The sequence below is a fragment of the Aethalodelphis obliquidens genome, unplaced genomic scaffold (assembly GCF_003676395.1).
Source record: "Aethalodelphis obliquidens isolate GAN/ISIS:26980383/991018 unplaced genomic scaffold, ASM367639v1 scaffold72, whole genome shotgun sequence".
Classification (NCBI taxonomy): Eukaryota; Metazoa; Chordata; class Mammalia; order Artiodactyla; family Delphinidae; genus Aethalodelphis; species Aethalodelphis obliquidens.
Genome location: NW_020838016.1, coordinates 9237308 through 9258592, shown reverse-complemented (window position 1 = coordinate 9258592; position 21285 = coordinate 9237308). Strand labels below are relative to the sequence as shown.

Sequence of the window (21285 nt, the reverse complement as noted above, 5' to 3'; positions counted from 1 at the left end):
TCAGTAAGCAGTAATCTATTAGCATCTACCATGTGCTTAAACAAAGATTATACGAGACAAAATCTCTGACCCCAAGGAGCTTTCATACTAATTGAGGAGAGCAGAAATGTAAAAGGAGTTAACCAGAAATGTGATGACACCTGTGAAAGAAGTATGTACAGATTCTCTGGAAAGGTAGCTAAGGGAGGGCTTTACCAAGAAAAAGAAATCCCTGTGCTCAGTCCTGAGGGAGGGGTAGGAGTTTGCCAAGTGGTTTAGGGCAGGGAGGGCTCTCCAGGCAGAGGCACCGCCTGGGCTGAGGCAGGCTGAAGAGGGCGTGCCCGCAGTGGGTGTGGCCAGGGTACAGGCGAGGAGAGAGGGCATAGGTTTCTGAGTGCTAAAGCAGTAGGGACCTGATCCTATAAACAACCGAAGCTGCTGGAGAATGATAAGGAAGAGAGCTGAGGGCACGTGTTCTAAAGGGTCACTCTACTAGTGGGTTGGAATTGAACTGACAGGAAGGTGAGGAGGGAAGGTGAGGGCGGGTGGGTTGGAGAGGGGCTGAGTTCTGGCTGTGGCGGTGAGGCTGCAGAAGTGTTTTAGAGGCAGCGTCAGTACAGCTTGGCCTGGGTGGGTGCAGAGCATGAGGGGCAGGTGGGGGCTGCCCTGTCACAGCCTCAGACACAGGGGGAAGCCCCTGCAGCATCTTTTCAAATGGGGGAGAGCACAGATTCTACAGTGGGTCTTCAGTGTTTTAGGACTCAAGTGTGGTAGTGGTTAGAAGGCACCATGAGAGAAACTCTCGCTGCAGACTAGATGGGGAGCAAACAAGAAAGACGCTGCTTAGTTCCCTGGCAGTTCAGTGGTCAGGACTCAGCGCTCTCACTGCTGTGGTCCCGGCTTTCATCCCTGGTTGGGGAACTAAGATCCTGCAAGCCACGCGGTGCAACCCAAACAAACAAACAAAACATATTTATGGGACTTCCCTGGTGGTCCAGTGGTTAAGACTCCGCGCTTCTGGTTGGGGAACTAAGATCCTGCATGCCGCAAGGCGCAGCCCACAAAAAAAGAAAAAGAAATACGCTGCTGGAGTAGATAAGAAAAATGTCTTATTAGATGACGTTGGCTTTTGCCCAAAGACACAGTGAGGAATTCATCTACGGGAAATTCAGACCCCAATATATGTTTTCTAGGTAGCTGTGAGAGTGAGGAAAATAATAGTTATTTGAAGCTGGGAAATATGTCCCATAAGCATGTTTCTTACAACAAGTAGGGATTTCGTATTGAATATGTAGCCTCTCTGTATTAGCAGCTGTGCCTGTTTAAAAGGCAGTTAAACGGAGATCTTAAATGAGATCTTACCTCATTCTTGGCAGTTCATAGAGCAAAGGAATTAATAATAGGGTCTCTGAAACCAGGTGGCTTAGGTTCAAATCCTGGCTGTTGCCACTCACCAGCTGTGTGACCTTGGGCAGTTACTTAACCCTCTCTGTGCCTCCATTTCCTTACTGCAGAAGGGGTAACAGCAGTACTTACCTCTAGGGTTTTGTGAAGACCAATTAAGAGAACATGTGTCCAGGGCTCAGCTGAGTGCTGGCAAGTAGAGTAGGTATTCACCACGTGTTAGCTGTTACTCTGATAAGCGCTTCTGTAATAAATAGCAACAGGTACTGCAAAGCGAGTGTTCACTCAGGGGATGGTTGTCATCATGGCAGTTGCCACAGTTCTGCTGTCTTGCCTGCGTGCTCACCCAAACCCAGAAGGTGCGATTTGCCTTTACTTATGTTCGTTAAAACGGGTTGAGTGTCTCTAAGGAAAATTCTCGATATCTCAGAACTGGGACCTGAAAAGCGAGCAGTACTTTCTACTCTGCATATGTTCATGCTATTTTGTTACCTGTGTTTTAAAGATCGAGAAGCAGAGGCGGATAGAACGGATAAAGCAGAAGCGGGCCCAGCTTCAGGAACTTCTCCTGCAGGTAAAGAAGCGGGGGTGTGTTTCGTTACCTTCCCTGCCTGTACTCTGCCTCTCCCCTTACTTGCTTTGAGTCAGCGTTTTCTGCTTTGGGTGCCTTTGAGAATCTGGTGGGGCCCTGCTAGGGCAGCCGCTGCCACGCCCGAGCTCATCACCGTGCTCACGACCTGCCCGCCCCACCGACATCAGGGGGCCTCACAGCAGCTCTAACGTGGAACATATTATGCAACAGTTTACTTTTGACTCTTACCCTTACTCTGAACAGAAATTATTTTAGCCCTTATTTGGAACATCAAGGAATAAGGCTAGTTAAATTTTAGGCGCTTTGAGTAAAACAATCTAATCCACCTGTAATACTTATTATCTGTAAGTGACATTATAACATAAAAAGCTTTGTGAAATACCAAAACTGAAGATGCATTTCTGTTTAGGAAAATTAAACTTTATAGTGTAATGAGGATCCCTGTATTTATGCTTTTTTTTGATAACTGTCTAGAATCTGGGTAATTTAAAAAAATATCGTAGAGGCCTTGTATAAAATCATGTGAGGTCAAATCACAGGGTAGATGGACCTTTTTTTTTTCTATTTTTGGTAATTGTCAGTTGGTGTAAAAATTCACTTTGAGCAGTACAGCGAGTCATTTTCAGTCCAATCAGAAAAACTTTGTAAAATGAGCCAGCGAGTCTTTATACTTTTGTTTTTAATCAGCAAATTATCTTTATATGAAAAGCTTTCAACCAATCATGAAATCGATGTGGATTTGAACAACCATAGGTCCTATTTCACTTTTGGTGTAATCTACTTTTCAGAAATAAAGGAAGCAATAAATTACCAAATAATTGTAACATTTTTTTTCCCCCCTAAAATACTCTCTTTGTCTCATGGACAGAATAGTAGTTAAGTATTCCTACATGTTCCAGATTTTTGTTTTTCACTTTCTAGACGTGTATTTCTTTGTTCGTTTTTCACATTTTACGTACACATCAGAGAGGAAGGAGAAAACCGCTAGCCCTTCCACAGCTGTGCGTGGTCTGGGAAGGAAGGAGGGGAGGAAGCGGGGCAGGGGAGACGGGACAGAGGCTCCCGCAACGCAGGCAGCCCCACCAAGATGTTCCCTCCTCATTAGGCACCGCCTTCTCGCTACCCTGTGTCTGCAGCTCACACTGGCCCCTATGGGAACTACCTCTGGAGCAGGCGTCTTACGTATTTTTCATACTGGATTTCCAAAGTAGGCTTTGTTGGAAGAGAGCATTCTGCAGCTTAAAAGAAAAACAAAACTTGAAAGCTGACAGTTTATTCCTGTGCTGCTCCCCATACAGCTCTGCCTGCTGAGAGACCTGGCCTGCCTCGCCGCCACCTTCCCCGGCTGCCTCTCTGTCGTCCCTGTCCCTGCAGCATCTGCAGTATTTCCCTCCCCACTCACAGACCCTGAAACCCTGTGCTAGGCCTTCCTCACATTTCCTCAAAACCCTCATGGAACATTTTGGAGCTTGATTTTTGGCATATGTTATTATAAAAACCTGTTTATCAGTATGCCTGTAATTATCTGTTTATCAGAAAGACTTGCGCTGGGCAAAATTGCCCTCATGTATGTGGTGCTTTCCCATCCCTAGATGGCCAGCACAGAGGATGAACTGGAATATGTTTTCCCTGTTTATCTTTATACAATGAACATTGCTTTTTTTTTTTTTTTTTTAAAGTCCTGAGTTTCTTTTCCTCTACTGTCTCTCAAAGTAAATGTTTATGGAAGATTTCAACCCAGGCACAACCTAGCTGTCAACATTTATAAAAGCAAGTCTCTCTAAACATTAAAATGAAACCCCAAGTATAACTTCTAATCTCCTGGTAGACATATAGCTTATTTCTTCCTCGTAAAATTAAGCAAGTTGTCCCTAAACAGGAAAAATTTGCCTCGCTGCGGCTAAGCTAGCTTAATTTTTTTAACAAGGTCACAGCTGCTGACGTCACGTGACCCAGGTCACTTTTACTTACATGGCACCCTTTCATCCTTGGTGATGTGGGAGAGGAATGGTGTGAGTAGCTTCTGCCTACACATAATCTAGATGCCCTGCTTTTGTCTGTATCATTGTCCCTTCCAGCCAGTAAATCTCTTCCAGAGCTACTAATGCAGGGCAAAATGAATGTCTGAATACACCTGAAGCTGCTTAGCCTCTGAAATAGATGTTAATGAGCCCGGAAACGAACGAAAGGCTGAAGGAAATCAAAGGGCAAAAAATAAGGAACTCAGTCCAAAACAAATGGGAAATGATTTTTCTTTTTTACTATCCAAATAACTTTATATCTGTATTCACAGTGCTTTGCACAAGAAAAATCTTTTTTTTTGTTTTTTTTTTTGCGGTACGCGGGCCTCTCACTGTTGTGGCCTCTCCCGTTGCGGAGCACAGGCTCCGGATGCGCAGGCTCAGCGGCCATGGCTCACGGGCCCAGCCGCTCCGCGGCATGTGGGATCCTCCCGGACCGGGGCACGAACCCGTGTCCCCTGCATCGGCAGGGGGACTCTCAACCACTGCGCCACCTGGGAAGCTCAAGAAAAATCTTTGATGCTATTAAATGTACACAGTATTTAACAATGAATCATACATATATAAGAACTTTTACTTACCGCTGTTTATATGCCACCCTGTACCGAGGCCCTCCCATGGCACTAGGACCACAAAGCTAGGAAAAGTATGGGGGTGTCTCCAAGATGCTTTTTCTAGAAGAGTAAGGAAGCTAGGCAGAAGTATTCAAACGTATAATTCTTTTTCCCAGTTTTACAGTTTCAGCATATTTTTCCTCTATTAAGTGAACTAAGCATTGAATATAAAATAGCCTTAGTTCGTTAGCAGCAGAAAAGAACAAATTAATAAGTATGACTTAAGTAATGTTTGGTAATGAATGGTGTTGACAGTGATGGTTCTGGACACACTGTCAGGGCTAGAATAAATTGGTTTCCCTTCTGTTTTGTGCATTTTAAAAGAGTAAATGTTTACTTTCTAGGGAGATAGCACCCAGCCATTTTAAGATGACAGTAATCTTAATCAAGCTTCAGTTAAGGCCCAGGACCTAAAATAAACACTCGTAGGATAAGGTTGCTAAAACATAGAAAATAATTTAAATGCGTCAGTACTGGGTGAGAAGAGGGAACACGCTGATGGAAGGGTTGAAAGGCTGTGACTTTAGGAGCTTCTTAAGCCAGTATCTGTTCCACAAGCAGATGAAAGACTTCGGCTGCGTAAGGTCTTTCTAGCTGTGGAATTCTGAGATTCGTTTGCCTTATTTAAAGGGGGGTGAGGGGCTTCCCTGGTGGCACAGTGGTTGAGAATCCACCTGCCAATGCAGGGGACACGGGTTCGAGCCCTGGTCCGGGAAGATCCCACGTGCCGCGGAGCAACTAAGCCCGTGCGCCACAACTACTGAGCCTGTGCTCTAGAGTCCGCGAGCCACAACTACTGAGCCCACGTGCCGCAACTACTGAAGCCCGTGCGCCTAAAGCCCATGCTCTGCAACAAGAGAAGCCACCACAGTGAGAAGCCCATGCACTGCAATGAAGACCCAACACAGCCAAAATTAAATAAATAAAATAAAATTTTTAAATAAAATAAAAGGGGGTGGCAGGGTCTCTTTCTTTGACTTTTGATTAATGGTTATAACTTAAAAGTAGCAGCAAAATTCATTGTAAAGATTCAGGCCTTATATACCTTATAATCAATGCGAAGCCTCAGTTCCCTCATCTGGAAGATATCAGGTGGGGAGGGGCTTGGACTAGATTCCGAACTGTGCCCTAAAGATGCTTAGAAGTTCTGTGAAGGAACTAATCGGTGAATGAGGGCAGAGCTGGCAGGACTCAGGACTCAGCCCCAGTGCAGCCAACCAGAGCAAGGATGCTTTGATCTGTTTTATAAACAGTGGGTGTCCCAGAAGATTTCATTTGAAGAAAGCATTCTGTGGCTTTATAAAGTTTGCATATTTCTGGGCTAGACAATCTAAGGGGCATATTTTTAACCCTAAACTCTCAGGAGTCTGTCTGTGTTAGATAAACACTGTATCTGTTGCTGTATCACTCTAAGAAGAGTTGTAGGTGCCACTGGCTCTCCAAGATTTGTAAGATCCTGTTTCTATGCTTGATGGAAACCATGGGTCCCATTTTCTGTGATAGGATATGTTAGACACCATTTAAATGTATATTTTCTTTCCCTCGAAATATATTTATTGAGTTGGATCATTCAAATCTTTTTTCTTAAATGTTTAATTAACTCGTAGGTGAAGGGCCTCTTTAAATGCTCTAATTTTAAACTATATTTTAAATGTATTTAATTCATTTAGTTCCAACTCACTTATCCACGTTAAATAACTATACGGGTAATTTTGTTGATCATTACAGCAAATCGCTTTCAAAAACCTGGTACAGAGAAATCGGCAAAACGAACAGCAGAACCAGGGCCCTCCAGCTCTGAACTCCACCATTCAGCTGCCATTTATAATCATCAATACAAGCAGAAAAACAGTCATAGACTGCAGCATCTCAAGTGACAAGTAAGTGGAGAGCCAGCGGCAGAGGGCGGGGCTGACCTTCTGTTAACCTGATTCCTATCATTTGTAAAATAAAGAAGGTTGTACCCATTATCTGAGCGCACCAAGGCTAACTTCCTTGGGGCTCACGAAACAAGCTTTTCAAACGTGGAGTGCTGTCATCTACTAGCACTCGCTTCCGCATTCACCCTCCGCAGGCCCCTCTCTTGAGCCTGGCACTGTGCTGCCAGTGCTACAGGCATACTGGTGCCCAAGTCAGGATGTGCACGTATGTACACGTATATGGTATAAGTCTGGGCAAGTCACTGCGGTAAAGTAGAGCGTCACTGGGGTCTGGGACAAGGTAGGTTCACTAGTGATTACTGTCATTTATGGTGGAAATAGTTGAGATCAACGTGCGGCACTAAAGCAGTTGTTTGTTTTGCTATATCGTATTTGAGTGTGCTTCTGTTTATAATGAATGAATAGACATGAAAGTGCTATATGCCTTCTCTGCTTGCTTGCTTTCCTATTATCTTATAACCTGAAGTTTGTACTATTTATGACCTTCCTTCATTTTACTCACCCCCAACCTCTGGCAACCACCAGTCTGTTCTCTGCACCTATAAATTTGGTTTTTAAGATCCACGTATGAGGTCCATCATCCGTGTTATTGCAAATGGCAGAATTTCCTTTTTTTTATGGCTGAATATTCCATTTTCTAAATACACCACATTTTCTTTATCCACCCATCCGATGGTGGACACAGGTTGTTTCCATGCCTCGGCTATTATAAATCATGCTGCAGTCAGTGAACATGGGAGTACAGATATCTTTTCAGGATAGTTATTTCATTTCCTTTAGACGTATACCCAGAAGTGGGATTGCTGGATCATGTGATAGTTCTATTTTTAATTTTTTGAGAAACCTCCATACTGTTTCCAGTGGCTGCACCAGTTTACATTCCCACCAGCATGTTTTTCACTTTAACTAAGATTGATGGCAATATTTATCACAGTAAGTGAGAAATAGCAGTTTTCAAAATACAGAATCTATTTGTAACTTATTTTACCCTTCATGAAAACAGTAGTGGTCTTCAGGCTGTGACCAGTATCGAGGTCGTTAAGGGCATAGGGTGCAGAGTGAGGCAGACACAAGTGTGGGTTGTGGCTCCCGCATTTAACTGCTTCAAAAGCTCTGTGTCCAAAGAACAAATGGGGATGATGCCGGGGCCTCTGTCACTTCCTTAGCCTTGTTGTGAGGATTAAATAAGATTATGCCTCGAAGAGGTCTGACTCATGGAAAGTGCTTTGTAAATGTTAGCTACTTTTCCAAGGAGTCAGCATATAACTTATCATCCAAATTTGGGACGCGTTTGAGAGCAAAAGAGGGCTCAGTAACCACATCGGTGCCAGAGGCGTAGCCTAGGACTGTCCTGGGGACTGGAACTTCGAGCCTCTTAGAGCTACTGCATCACCGTGGGGCTTTACCACTCCTGGTTTCTCCCACTCTTTTCTCTGGCAGTGTTGCTTCCCTGTCTTGATTGCATACAGAGATTATGGGTCACTTAAATAAGAAGGAACCAAAAAAAAGAAGAAGAGTAAGAGAAACAACAGGGATTTCTAGAGTGTTTGGTAATTAAGCCTATAGACACAAGTAGAAATAGTAGGGACCATGCAGGCTGTGATGTCAGAAGATGCATTTTTCAATCTTTCCTCTAGTTGTATAGTTTCTTAACTTCTCTGAGATCTCATTTCTTCCTCTGTAAAAACAAGAATTATAGTAGTTAACTTGCTGGTTTACAGATGTTAAATTCATAAAGGACCAGCCCAAATGGTAGATGTATTATTATTCACACACTTAAAATTCTTTACAGAAACATGTGTCTACAAGGACTTGTGACATATTCTTATAAATCTGAGAATTCTAGAGAATGGTTAACATATTTTCGGGAAAAACGGTTAGAATTCTAGTTATTCTCTCTAGTTAGTCTCTTGTTTTGTGGGAAATCATTAAAATTCTCTTCTTTGGTTAATCTTTGAGATCTAAAAGAGTAGCAGGAAAGTGTGGGGACCAGAGACCTAAGGGAATTAAGGATTCTTGTCCTTCTTGGGTGGTTACTGACTCGTGCCCTTTCCTCACCCTCCCCTGAGTGGAGGGAAGGAGGCTCTGAGCTGCTTGTAGGAGCTTGTTATTCAAGGTGGGGTGCAAAAGAGCCTGGTCTTTCAGTTACTTTGGTGATGCAATCCTTTCCCCTTAGCCAGGAGGCTTTCCCACAATGATTACAGGTTACGAAACCTTCAGCTTTTAACGTATGCCTGAAGTCACCCCTGGGGCAGGCATCCACTCCAGATTTTGTGTGGTTTTTTTTTCTTCTGAATTTCTATTAATGTACTTATTTAAATTCATATACTTCAAATTACTTAAATGTGGCATTTTGCTTTAAATTATAAATTTTGCCCTTAAGATCTAGCATAAAAAGTTTTACCCTTGCGTGACTTTAATAGAATTTCATGACAACGTAAGCCCACTGCTGTCCCAGAACTTCGCCTGCACTCTGTCCCTGAGGGGCTGAGGCTCTGGGTGATGGTGCCCCAGGGCATAGCCTGGGAGTCAGATGGACTGTTTCTTCTTACAGTCACCTCTTTATTGAAAGCCTGTGCTAGGTAGCTGGGCATCCTGATTTGGTATTTTACAGAAACGTTCAGAAACGTGCTGTGTGTTATATACGACACTTTTTTCTTGCAGCGTTTTTACTCCTTAGGCCCTCAAGACAGGATTTGGGGGTTGGTTAGTTTGTGAAAAGTCTTCCATTTTCTGCTCATCTGAGGTATCGTGTCGCTAACACTTGACTCATGAAAATGAAGTAAGCATCCAACATGCTTTTTCCTCAACCCTAGTTAGGCCAACTCATAGTAGGAAAGTTAGATATTAAATTGGAAAGGCTTTCTTTGCGTTATTTTTTTGTTAATGACTGCTTGCTTTATTTGTTTTTATTGAAGTATAGTTGACATACAATGTTACGTTAGTTTCAGGTGTACAACATAGGGATTTGACACTTGCATCCATTACAAAATGATCACCGTGATAAGTCTAGTAACCATCTTTCCCTGTACAAACTTATTACAATATTATTGACCATATTCCTTATGCTATATATTATATCCCCATGGCTTATTTTATAATTGGAGGTCTGTACCTTTTAATCCCCTTCACTTATTTCACCCACCACTTTCAGCCCCTCCCATCTGGCAACCGACCACCCATTTGTTCTCTATCAATGTATTTTTATTTGTTTCATCTTTTAGATTCCACATATAAGTGAGATCATATGATATTTGTCTGTCTCTGCCTGGCTTATTTCATTTAGCATAATACCCTCTAGATCTATCCATGTTGTCGCAAACAGCAAGGTTTTTGTTTGTTTTTTTTAATGCCTGACTAGGAATATTCCTCTGTGTTTGTGTGTGTGTGTGTGTGTGTGTGTGTGTGTGTGTACATACCACATCTTTATTCGTTCATCTGTTGATGGACACTTCAGTTGCTTCCATATCATGGCTGTTGTAAATAATGCTTTAGTGAACATTGGGTGTGCACTTTATGTTTCTGAATTAGTGTTTTTGTTTTCTTCAGGTAAATACCTAGAAGTGGAATTGCTAGATAGTATGGTAGTCCTTTTTTTAATTTTTTGAGGAAACCTCCATACTGTTTTCCATAGTGGCTGCACCAGTTTACACTCCCAGCAGCAGTGCACAAGGGTTCCCTTTTCTCCACACCCTCTCCAGCATTTGTTATTTGTTGTCTTTTTGATGATAGCCATTCTGACAGGTGTGAGGTGATATCTTACTGTGGTTTTGATTTGCATTTCCCTGACGATTAGCGATGTTGAGCATCTTTTCATGTGTCTTTTGGCCACCTGTATATCTACTTTGGAAAAATGCCTACATGGGAAGGCTTCCTTAATATTTTATCTTTTGTGACAAAGTTATAGACAGCTTTGAAAAGTATTAGATTTAGACCAAAATTTCTGTCTCCAGTTTGCCACAGCTTAATGAGGGCTGAAATTTATGGACTCCTGTTGTCTGTCACCGGAAAGGTGTTTTAATTGGCAGGTGGTTTATTTGAGATGTCATTCTTCTGAACCCAGCAGAATGACTCATTGCCCTAAACGGTAACAATTTCTAATACTGTAGCTGAGCTTAGGTCCTCATTCTTTTATTGAATATGCAGAGTACAAAACTATTCAGACCTCCCCAATACCGCAGAAAACCCCACACTAACTTTGTTTCCTGATGCAGGTTTGAATATCTTTTTAATTTTGACAATACCTTTGAGATTCATGATGACATAGAAGTGCTGAAGCGGATGGGAATGTCCTTTGGCCTGGAGTCAGGCAAATGCTCCTTGGAGGATCTGAAACTTGCTAAATCACTGGTGCCAAAGGCTTTAGAAGGTTATATCACAGGTATGTTAACTCATGCTTTTTCAGTGTTGTCCTTGATTAAATGTCAGACCCTAACTTGCTAAAACCTTTCTCATAGAAAATTGAAGCCCACACTGTATGCCCTTCCTCAATTCTGTGCCCTTCCCTACCCTAAAATGTAACCTCTCTCTTGAATTTCTTGTTTATCACTACTTGCTTTTCTTTAGAGACACAAACACAAACAAATATAGTAAGCTGGAAACAATTTATTAGTTTTGCCTAATTCTCACCTTTACATAAATAGAATCATAGTGATATATTCTTTTGTGATTTGACTTTTTTCACTCAACATCATGTTCTTTAGATTTGTCCACGTGGTTTCATATAGCTGTAATTGATGCATTTTTACATAGAATTCTTGTATGCATAGAATTCTAGTATGTGGGTAAAGCACAATTTATTTGTTCATTTTACTGATCATAAACCTTTAGTGTGTTTCCAGTCTCTTGATATTTAAACAGTGCTGCTTTGAACATCCCCGTAACTGTATCCCGGTGGCTGTGTGCAAGTGTATAGAGTGAGATTGCTGGGTCAGAGTCGGGTGCATCTTCATCGTTACTAGATGATGCCACAGCTTTCCAATCTGATTGTGCCAAGTTACATTCTCACCTGCAGAGTGAAAGAGTTTTATCTTCCCAGGCAGGTGGATGTGAAATGGTATTGTAATTTTTTAAAATTGAGATTTAATTCATGTACCATTAATACACCATTTTTTTAAAAAAAGTTATTTATTTTTGGCTGCATTGGGTCTCTGGTGCTGCGCGCGGGCTTTCTCTAGTTGCGGCTAGCAGGGCTACTCTTCGTTGCTGTGTGTGGACTTCTCATTGCGGTGGCTTCTCTTGTTGCGGAGCATGGGCTCCAGGCGCGCGGGCTCAGTAGTTGTGGCTCACAGGCTCAATAGTTGTGGTGTGCAGGCTTAGTTGCTCCACGGCATGCGGGTTCTTCCCAGACCAGGGCTTGAACCCGTGTCCCCTGCATTGGCAGGTGGATTCTTAACCAATGCGCTACCAGGGAAGCCCAAAATACATTTTAAAGTGTACAATTCAGTGGTTTTAAGTATATTTACAGGGTTATTATGCAGTCATCACCAACCATTATCTCATTCTAAAACGTCTTATCACCCCAAAAAGAAACCCCACATACACTAGCAGTCACCCTTTATTCCTCCTTTCCTCCCGGCTCCTGGCAGCCACTGATCTACTTCTTGTCACTGTGAATTTGTCCATTCTGGGCCTCTTGTATAAATGGAATCATATAATATGTAGCCTTGGTGACTGACTTCTTTTACTTAATGTAATGTTTTCAAGATTCATCCATCCTGCTTCATCCCTTTTTATTGCCGTTTTGTGGATATACCACATTTTTTAAATCCATTTCTTAGTTGGAAGACATTGGGATTGTTTTCAGTTTTTAGCTATTATGAATGATGTTGCTATAAACATTCTTGTACATGTTTTTTTATGAACATAAGCTTTTGGTTCTGTTGGGTGTATGCCAAGCAGTGGAATTGCTGGGTCATATGATAAACTGTATTTAACATGCTGAGTAACTGCCAAACTATTTTCCAAAGCAGTTGTACTGTTTTACAATCCTACCAGCAATGTACCAGGGTTCTGATTTCTCCATATCCTCCTCCACGCTTGCTCATCTTTTTTATCGCAACCATCCTGGTGGATGTGAAGTGGTGTTTCACGGTGGTTTCAATTTGCATTTTCCTCATGACGGATGACGGTGAGCATCTTTTCATGTGTTTACTGGCGATTTGTATATCTTCCTTGTAGAAATGTCTATTCAGATCCTTTGCCCATTTTTAAATTGGGGTGTTTTAACAGTATAGTGAGTGTACTTGAAAATGGAAACACTATGTTTTGCATGTTCTGAAATTCAGATTTTCACTAATTCAGAAATCTTCTTTATGACTGTCCTAGTTCCTAAGACTGTGGTATATTCTGCACATAGAATTTGGATGTATAGACAAAAGCATTCTTTTGCCTTTGCTTTTGCCAGTTTCCTTCATTTATAAGCATTACTACCTAGAACTAATATTAAAATGCCTTTAAAACATGATGAGAAATTCTAAAGTATATTAAGTCAAATATAAGCAAAGAGGTTGTTTTTATTTTGTTTTATGGTTTTGGCCCTTTAGTCACAACACAAGAGTCTGTTGATTGAGATTTGGTTTCTGTTGGATTTAGTTTTTAAATTCGCACCACCCGCCTCCTGCAAATGGGACCCCCTCTTCTTGCCCCTCAGCGACCCAGTTCCCCGTCCTCACCCCGACCCGCTCCGTGCTCCCCTCGCTCCCCCCAGAGAAGGACCTCCTGTTTTATTAGCAGCTCAGGCATCCTAGCCGTCCAGCAGGGTCTGCATAAAGCTCTTACTCCATAAATCACCAGGACTTTATTTTAGCTCATTCTCAGTGAAAAGACTCAGGGCGATTAGGCGGGCTCTGTGGCTTTGATCTCTTCGTGACCTTGTTTGCAGACCGGGATACAGACTTTCAGGTTAGTTCAGAAGCAGAAGCGTGTGTGCCTTCGGTATGTGGAGGGACAGGGTGGCTCTTGAGGAGGGTTGTGAGAACCGTTGTGTGGGTCCTAGGAAAGAAAGAAATGTTGGCTTCTCAGAGCCACTGTGAAAAGAAAATGTGTCAAGAGCTGTGTTCTGGCAGAAGGTTTCCATATATACTAATTGATAACACTTAGCACAGGATTCTGGCCTTAATTTCATTATGTACGGACTTGTTCTTATTGTTTGTGTTTAAAGTCTACTCTTCTTCTTAGAATTGAAGGGTTTTTGTTGTTGTTTTTTTCCCCACAGCTGCCTTAGTTCGCCTGGGAAGAAAAGATCCACAAGGCCATTTTAAGATGAATGTAGTCATTTAGTTTACTTTTTTCCTATGTGGGAAGCTTCTCACTTGGTCAGGTAGTGCCAGGATAGTGGAGTTTCCAATCCCAGTACACAGTTTCTTTTCCTTTTTGCACAGTGATAATCAAAATAGTTTTATAAAGTATAATAAAAGCTTATTTGGCAAATTACACTTTCTCAGCATACACTTGGTCTTATCTCACAACGTAAGTCAAATAAGTTTCTTTTTTTAGGAATGCATTTCTGCTGTACCTACCACCTGTGTTGTAAACTCACCGTTGAAAGAGATGGTACTCCTTCGTGCGGTAACAGATCTCATGTTCCAGTCACTGCCTTCTCTGAGCTAACATTCTAGATAAGGAGACAAGCGTTTAAACAAGTCGAAGTACAATAAGAATTGGTCAAGGTCGTGATAGGAAAACTATGGTAAATGCATAGAAAATGAGATTGCAAGGACGTAGCCAAAATGTTTCATACAGACTAAAACAGCAACGCCTCTCTCGCCCTCATGAAAAACGCGACTGTGCGTGGCCTTTTAAAATAAGGTCTAGTTCAAGTTGTAAAGCAGAGGGTACCAGGAAGAAGACTAGGCCTCTGGTGCCTAATAGCACTGAGTTCACCAGGGGGCACGAAAGGACGGCGTGCTGGGGGCCTTGGGCAAAAATGTGTCTGTCCTTCTGGCCTAAGGCATTGCGACTTAACTTTGTCTGCACCCACTCGTGCTCAGCTTGTTAACGCCCCGGCCAGAGGCTTTTGTGCTGAGTTCGGCGGGTGTTCAGGAGTAGTACGGCTCTCACTGTACTGAGTGAGCTGCCCTCTCGAGGTCTTCTGTGAGAAGAAAGAATGAAGAGTCTGTGATTGGTTTAATTTGAATTCTTTCCTGCTGTAGTCTGCCTTTCTGTATTCCCCCCACCCACCCACCCACCCACCGCTCTTAAGTTCTATTTTCCAAGCTGAAGAAACCTGGGTTCTTCCCAGGGCAGGAGACTCATCCGGCTGTAATTCAGAACAGGCCGATGGCCTTACTTGTCTGTGTTTTCTTCACGCCATAACAAAAGCAGCCACGGAACTTACAGAGCTGCCATCTGTTTTTGTTTTTCCCTGTAGATATCTCCACAGGACCGTCGTGGTTAAATCAGGGACTGCTTTTGAACTCTACCCAGTCAGTTTCAAACTTAGACCTGACCGCTGGTGCCACCTTGTCCCAATCAAGGTACGTATTTTTTCAGGGTGAGAAGGGCGAGCCGCGAAGCCCTGACCCTCCCTGGAGGGGGAGAGCCAGTGTGCTGCGCCGGCCGGCCGGGTCCCAGGCGGCTCCGGCAGGGCTGGCCTGCGGCTCCCCCCTTCCCCGGGTTCTTTTCCCTGTGTTCTCCAAAGCTTGAGACATCCACCACGTTAATGAGCCTGTGTGTTTTCAATTGTTTGCTAGTGCAAACCAAGGGTTGTGCTTGGATGCTGAAGTGGCCTTAGCAACGGGGCGGCTCCTGGCCGCAGACACTCACCGGTCCGGCAGTGCGGCCTCCCACTGCTCTGAGTCCCGAGGCGAGACCCCCTGTTCCCTCAACGACGAGGACGAGGACGAGGACGAGGAGGACTCCTCCTCCCCAGAATAAAGACAGGCGCAGACCCACGTTCTGCTCTTTGATGCTCATGTGTGTTTTTAGTGTGAGCTCTTGTGTTTGAAACGATTGCTTCGGTCTTTGCCTTTGTTTGCACTGTGTGTTCAGTGAAAACTAGGGAAACACAATAAGCAAATTACCTGAAGGCTGAGAGGATTGAGGTGAAAGTTAACGTAGTGTGAATGAAAACCCTGAACGACAGAGCAGTAGATCACATGGCAAACAAAGCACGTACTCGGAGGTGGCAGAGGGGATAGTCCCTGACTTGGCAGCACGAACGCAGCGCATTTATCTTCCGTGAGGTGGGGCGCCGTGGCCCCCAAACCCACGCAGCCCTCCTTATTGCCGAGGTGGCTCCATGAACAGTCCCCGACGGCCGTGTGCCCCACGCCCCGCTCCCTGCTCTGGGCTGCCTTTCACGAGGCGGAGCTGAACGCGAGAGGTTCCCGGTGGGAGGAGCTGTACAGCGAGGGATGGAGACCCTCGTGGCCCAAGGAGCACAGATTGAACCGCTGAACTAGTTGAAAGTCTAGTCGAGGTGCTTTACGCATCAGCTGCCTTAGACGGCTTCTAGAAAGGAGCGAACGCTAATTCTTGAGTACTTAAGTGACATTTAGAATAATTTATAGTCAAACTGAAATGATCACTATTAGCCAATGCATTGGTGCATAGAATTTTCTAGGGCTACTTCTGGAAGCCAAAATAGAATAGCATTTCCACGTGCATTAAATACTTTGCCAGCACTGCCTTTCGCCAGCAACCTAAATCTGGAGTTTTACAAGAGAAGAAAATTGCCTCTATCGTTTTAATCAGAGCTATGCATTTCATACCGCTTTTTCACCTAGAACAAAACAAAGGAACAAGTCCCTATGACCGAGTTGCTTGCTTACAGGTTCCCTGCCGTAATTGTATGATTTCACCCCGTGTGCAATTTGTGAAAATGAACTGTCATTACTTTTGTCTGAAAAGTATTTCCAGAATACGAACAGCAATGTTTTCCTGTCCATGTCACCTTTGGTACATTCTCATTCATCAAAATGACCATATTGGGTTGATTCCTGGGTCAAACGCATTTCAAACTCACCCGATATTCAGTGTTTCACAGAAACACCAAAAAACGTTGAGCACTCCAGGTGACTGGGTGTGCGGTAGATCAGGACATAGACTGTCAGGTCAGAGCCAAAGATGCCGCTAGGAACCGCGCACTGCTGGGTTCACTTCCCGCCCCTCTGAATACGAGTGTGGAGACACTGCCACCACAGCCAAACCCCGACCTAAGCGCACATTAGTTAAGGTCTTGGAAAGGAGCAAACGATAATGGAAGATTAACTCTAAATCTCTGACTTGAATCATTTGGATTTGCCCCGAGATTATGCATCCAGCGTCTGTGGGCTCAGTGCTGAGCTCAGCCCAAACCAGCTCTTCCCTAAGCCCCGCAGGGGAGCGCGGGAGCCGGTGCCCACAGTGAGCCGGCGGGGAAGGGCCTGGCTGACCCAAACAACCAGTACACAAGGATGTACAACTCTAAGTTCCTTTGAGACAAAACGCATTCCATCAGGAATAAGCCATAGCGCAGACTCAGAGTGCGGAGGGGCCGGAGAGGTGGAGGCAGGTGCAGGAGGGCCCCGTAGCAGCCTGAGTTCCGGGCCACCCTGAGGCCCGGGAGGGCCCGAGGGCCTCCAGGGCACGTTCTGCCTGGAAGGTGTCAGCTGCATCATCAGGGAAAAACCGGGTCTCCTTCAGGCTGCCTCTCCCTCTCCCGAGCCCAACTTTTCTTGCCCCTGGACTTGAAAGGGGCCCAGCGGGGACCTGGAGAGGCCCAGGGCCACAGCGGGCTTTTCAGACTTCAGAATACCATGCCGCAGGTCCCAGGGCCACACATCAGCGTTCATGACAGGTACACCAATCGTGAGTGCTCCTCTACCAGGTAGCAGGCTCCTTGCCAGAGTTCGTGGGGCACCGATCCCCTCCCTCATCTGTTCTCTCTGCTGCTGATAAAATATGGGTTTAAAAGAAAAAGCAACCAAAGACTCCTCTTACCATTCGTTACTGGTGCCCCATCAGTGGCCTCCACAGCCAGCGAGCAGCGTGTGGTGTTTGGCAGGAAGTGGCCTCCGTTCCTCAGTGACACCCTTGGGTTACTGCTGAGGACGCCCAGCAGAGTCACACTGTGGTCACAGGATGTGTTGTCACGGGTGTAAGGCTTTACCTGAGCAGAAAGCTAGACTCAGATGTTTAGAAAGAGAAATTCTGTCATTCTTCTGCTTCTCCCCTAAACAGATTTATGTGGTTCTGAAGTTCATTACTCAGTCACAATTTCGTATAGAAATCAAACAGAAAAAAAAAAAAGGAAATTGTGGTTACAACATCCAGGCTTCTCTATAGGAGTAGCACTTGGGGTTATTTGCACACGCACGTGTACACACACACGCGGACACCCCTCCCAGAGGGTGCTGGTTACACTCTGCTTGGGGGAAGTTCAAGAGTCCCCTTTTCCCTCAAGCGCCAGTGTATTCGGTAACCTTTCCGGTGCACGGTGTCGCGCAGTCAGTGAAGTCGTGATCCGTTTAGCACCAAGCCTGCCGTCTTTGGCCCTGATGTGGGAGGGTCCAGGCAGTGCCCACGGCGCCCAGGCAGCCGCCCACACTTCCTGCCCTTCCCCGCTGCGCGTCTGTCTGACCCGCTTCATTTTCTCCTGTGATGACAAGGTGATGGGAGCAGCTTCAGGAAGTGCATAAACTGTGCCTTATGATCACGGAGGACCTCGGGGAGGGGGCCAGGAAAGGAGGTGCTGAGACGGTGATTCCTCACCTCTCAGCGCTGCCCGCCCCCCTGCAAAACTTTACAAATGACCCCTGTCTTCTAGATATGGTGGGGAGAAAACTGTCTGCAGTTGGCTGCCACTTTACCAGGATAAAGAGGATAACTCTCTTCGTTAGCAGAATTGACAGTTGTCCCCATACTCTGCTCTACCTGAAAAATGATGCCAGGGGCAGCCCCCAGGTACACATGAGCCCCTGCAGGTAATTCAAGCAGAGATAATTCCACAAAGGCGTGGCTCACTTTAGCCGTGCAGACATCAGAAACTCGGCTGTTTGGTAAAACACAGCCCTTTCTGGGCTGCTCAGGTTGTAGAGACAGCAAAGTTTGGGTGTAATCTGGGCCCTGGGACCGTCAGAGCAGAGCATACTGGGCGTGGGTGGGGCAGGGTTAGCAAAGGAAGGAAACTGCCTCAGCTCTTCCTACAAGAAGCACACACAGGGGGAGAAGCCTGGTTAGCTTCATGCGTGAGTCACTTCATGTGGCCTTTGATACCTCACCAGGCCCCTCGCCTCGGGCACATCTGTGAGGTGGCCTTTAGGGCTGCACTGCCACGGTGGTCCCTGCAGGGTCGGGGCTGGACGGTGAATGGGAAGATTTAATCCTTCAGTAAGTGTTCGAGTGAATACAGGACAGAAGATGTTCAGGTGGTTCGTGCTATGGAAAAAATGACAGGGTCATGGGGCAGTGGGGGAAAGGCTACTTTGGCTGGCGGTATCCGGGGAAGGCCCCCTGAGAAAGTGACTTCTGTTCTGAAGCAGACAATTGAAAGACCTCCCTACCAGGCCACCCTACCCCATAACGTGCACTTGGAAATCTCTGCTAAATTCCAAAGGCCCCACTCTTCCAGCTTTCAGTGTACATTTTGGAGTCTGTCAGGGAATTTCTAAGATTAATAAAAGAAAACCAAACTTAGCTACCAGCAGTAGCCATAAACTAAGAGAACATTCTAACCCATGGAGGTCTCCTTGTTGGCTCTGTTACCTTCCAATTGAACCTACACAATAGGAAAGTGAGTAGAAACGGAGAACTTTTCTAGGTGTTTTCTTCTAGTTTTACAAGTTGTTAGATACATAAAGGTCTACTTTTTATATTAGATGTATAAAAGAGAATCTTTTATCCTGCATATGGACTAGTTTTAGCAGAGCTGAAGACTACCTGAGGATCATTTTCCCAAATAGGTTCCCCATTTTCCGGCACCCGAAGCAGTGGTCCCCCAGCACTGACGATCACTCCCACATTTATCCAGACCCACGGGGTGTGCCAGGGCCCCTGCAGGACGCCGCTTGAGCGGCCCTCAGAAACGTGCCTCCCTGCCCTCTGATTCACAGTCATACAACGTTCAGTTCATTTGCTTAACTTCCATTCAAGCCGAAGACTATTACCCAAAAGGAAAATAGTGTCTGACGTTGACTTTACCGTTTTCTAAAAAAGTTCAAGCTAATGCCCACGTAAGTTACATTTCTCAGGAATTAGCCAAGATCTCTCTGGAAAGCTGTGCGTAGATAACCTTCGGGACCCCGTTTTCCCACCTACTTCTACACTCACACTGTGCTAAGGAAGAAAAGGTGAGGGCATAAACTCTGCCCCTCCAGTTCTGACCTGGGAGTCCCTGACAAGTACAGAAGTTTCAGTGGCCGCAGGTGTGCACTGACCACGCTCTTGTGACAGAAGAAAGTATATTCGCTTACTTCTGTGCAGCTGTACTTTCAGAAAAAATCCTGTATTCTTACGGGGCCTTCGCTTTACACGAAGGCCTGTGAATTCCATGCTGTCGTGACCCCTTGCTACTCCAGCAGATCGGACTTTGGTCCTCTGCCTGTAGCTGCCTTAGAAGCCAGCGTAGTGGACACGTGGGGGCAGGACTCGCCCCTTCTCCACCAAGGGCCTCAGAATAGGGTCAAACCCTCCCCACTCACTCAGGCATGTGAAACCGGCCGGGGGCGTGACCGGCCCGATGCCCCTCAGCCTGTCTGGCAGAGCCTGCCCTGCATCCCGAATCTCCCTCCTCCCGGGCCCCACTGCCTCCTACAAACCCAGCCCTCACCCGGGTCCTCCCAGAGGGCTTCTGGGCTAGCATCAGCGCTCTGTCACACCAAGTGCTGAACAGCTGAGCAGCAGGAGTGGACTCCGCCCATGGGTCCCGGCGAGAGGCTGTGGTGTCAGCCTCGGGCCTGTCCCGGCCCGGAAGACCCAGGCTTAGAAGAAACCCGTTCCTCCCTGGGCAGAGCCCTTCACGCACGTTGGAGGTCAACTGGCCCTTCTGTAGCAATGTTAGCTTTTTTCTGTCCGTACCCGTCTCAACCAGGAGACGTCCCCAGATCACGTTTGGGTTTTAAAACCCGTCGCTTTGTCGCTTCAAACTCACCATGTTGTCACTTCCCATGCGCTGTCTTCAGCATGTCGGGCACTAATAGCAAATGGCCTGATGGTTCTGTGTGTTCACGACTGGGGTCAAAGATTTCTCGCAAACCCAAAGTCTCTGGGGACCGAGATTCTCTTCTGCTAAGAGACTTCTCTGAGCGTGTTGCAGTTCTGTTTTTCCCAGTAGAACCGTGGCGGCTTCAGCCGTTCGGTGTCCCGAAAGGCGGACCCACCGGCCGCGCCGGAGCTCGGAGGCCCACAGTTCAGTACTGTGAGGTCTCGAGGCGGCTGCTTTGCCATCACCACCCTGACGGTTAGACAAAAAAGAAAGGCCATGAGCCCAAATCCCCAGCTGGTTCACCTGTTCATTTGTAGATGTCGTACTCTGATCATGTGCTGATAGGTTTTATTTCCAGAAAATACAGTTCTGCTTTTTTCTGCATGAAGGAAACATCATGGTGCCACATGCTTTAAGCAGTTTAAACGAGAAATAAGGGGAAAATGCAAACACCACATCTGACCTGCCTAATGTAGACTTTATTAGATTGAAGTATCTAACCTGATTATTATTTTGTAGCATTCTCAAACTTTGTAAATAAATACCATTATTTTTATATGGAAATTTTATAGAAGAGCTATTTCTGTATACTTAATTATTCCTGGGTTTT

At 45.3% G+C, this 21285-nt stretch overlaps 1 protein-coding gene and 1 long non-coding RNA gene across 11 annotated transcripts in view; one reads left to right on the top strand and one right to left on the bottom strand.

The window, feature by feature from the left end:
- Nucleotides 1-21285, top strand: part of TFDP2 (transcription factor Dp-2) — a 171714-nt gene that overhangs the window by 150072 nt on the left and 357 nt on the right. For 9 of the 10 annotated variants that reach the window (XM_027091589.1, XM_027091588.1, XM_027091587.1 and 6 more), the window contains 5 exons: nt 1889-1957; nt 6339-6490; nt 10765-10931; nt 14922-15027; nt 15244-16231. In XM_027091589.1, the coding sequence (XP_026947390.1) occupies nt 1889-1957; nt 6339-6490; nt 10765-10931; nt 14922-15027; nt 15244-15427 (678 nt within the window). In that variant the 3' untranslated portion in view covers nt 15428-16231. Of the gene's footprint in view, nt 1-1888; nt 1958-6338; nt 6491-10764; nt 10932-14921; nt 15028-15243; nt 16232-21285 lie in introns of those variants that run through there. The other variant, XM_027091591.1, reaches the window with a different exon arrangement.
- LOC113612036 (uncharacterized) lies at nt 13331-20728 on the bottom strand. The gene is made up of 4 exons (XR_003429698.1): nt 20622-20728; nt 17474-18196; nt 14091-14642; nt 13331-13543 (listed from the first exon to the last, which is right to left on the bottom strand). It is a non-coding gene; the product is annotated as an uncharacterized LOC113612036 (long non-coding RNA).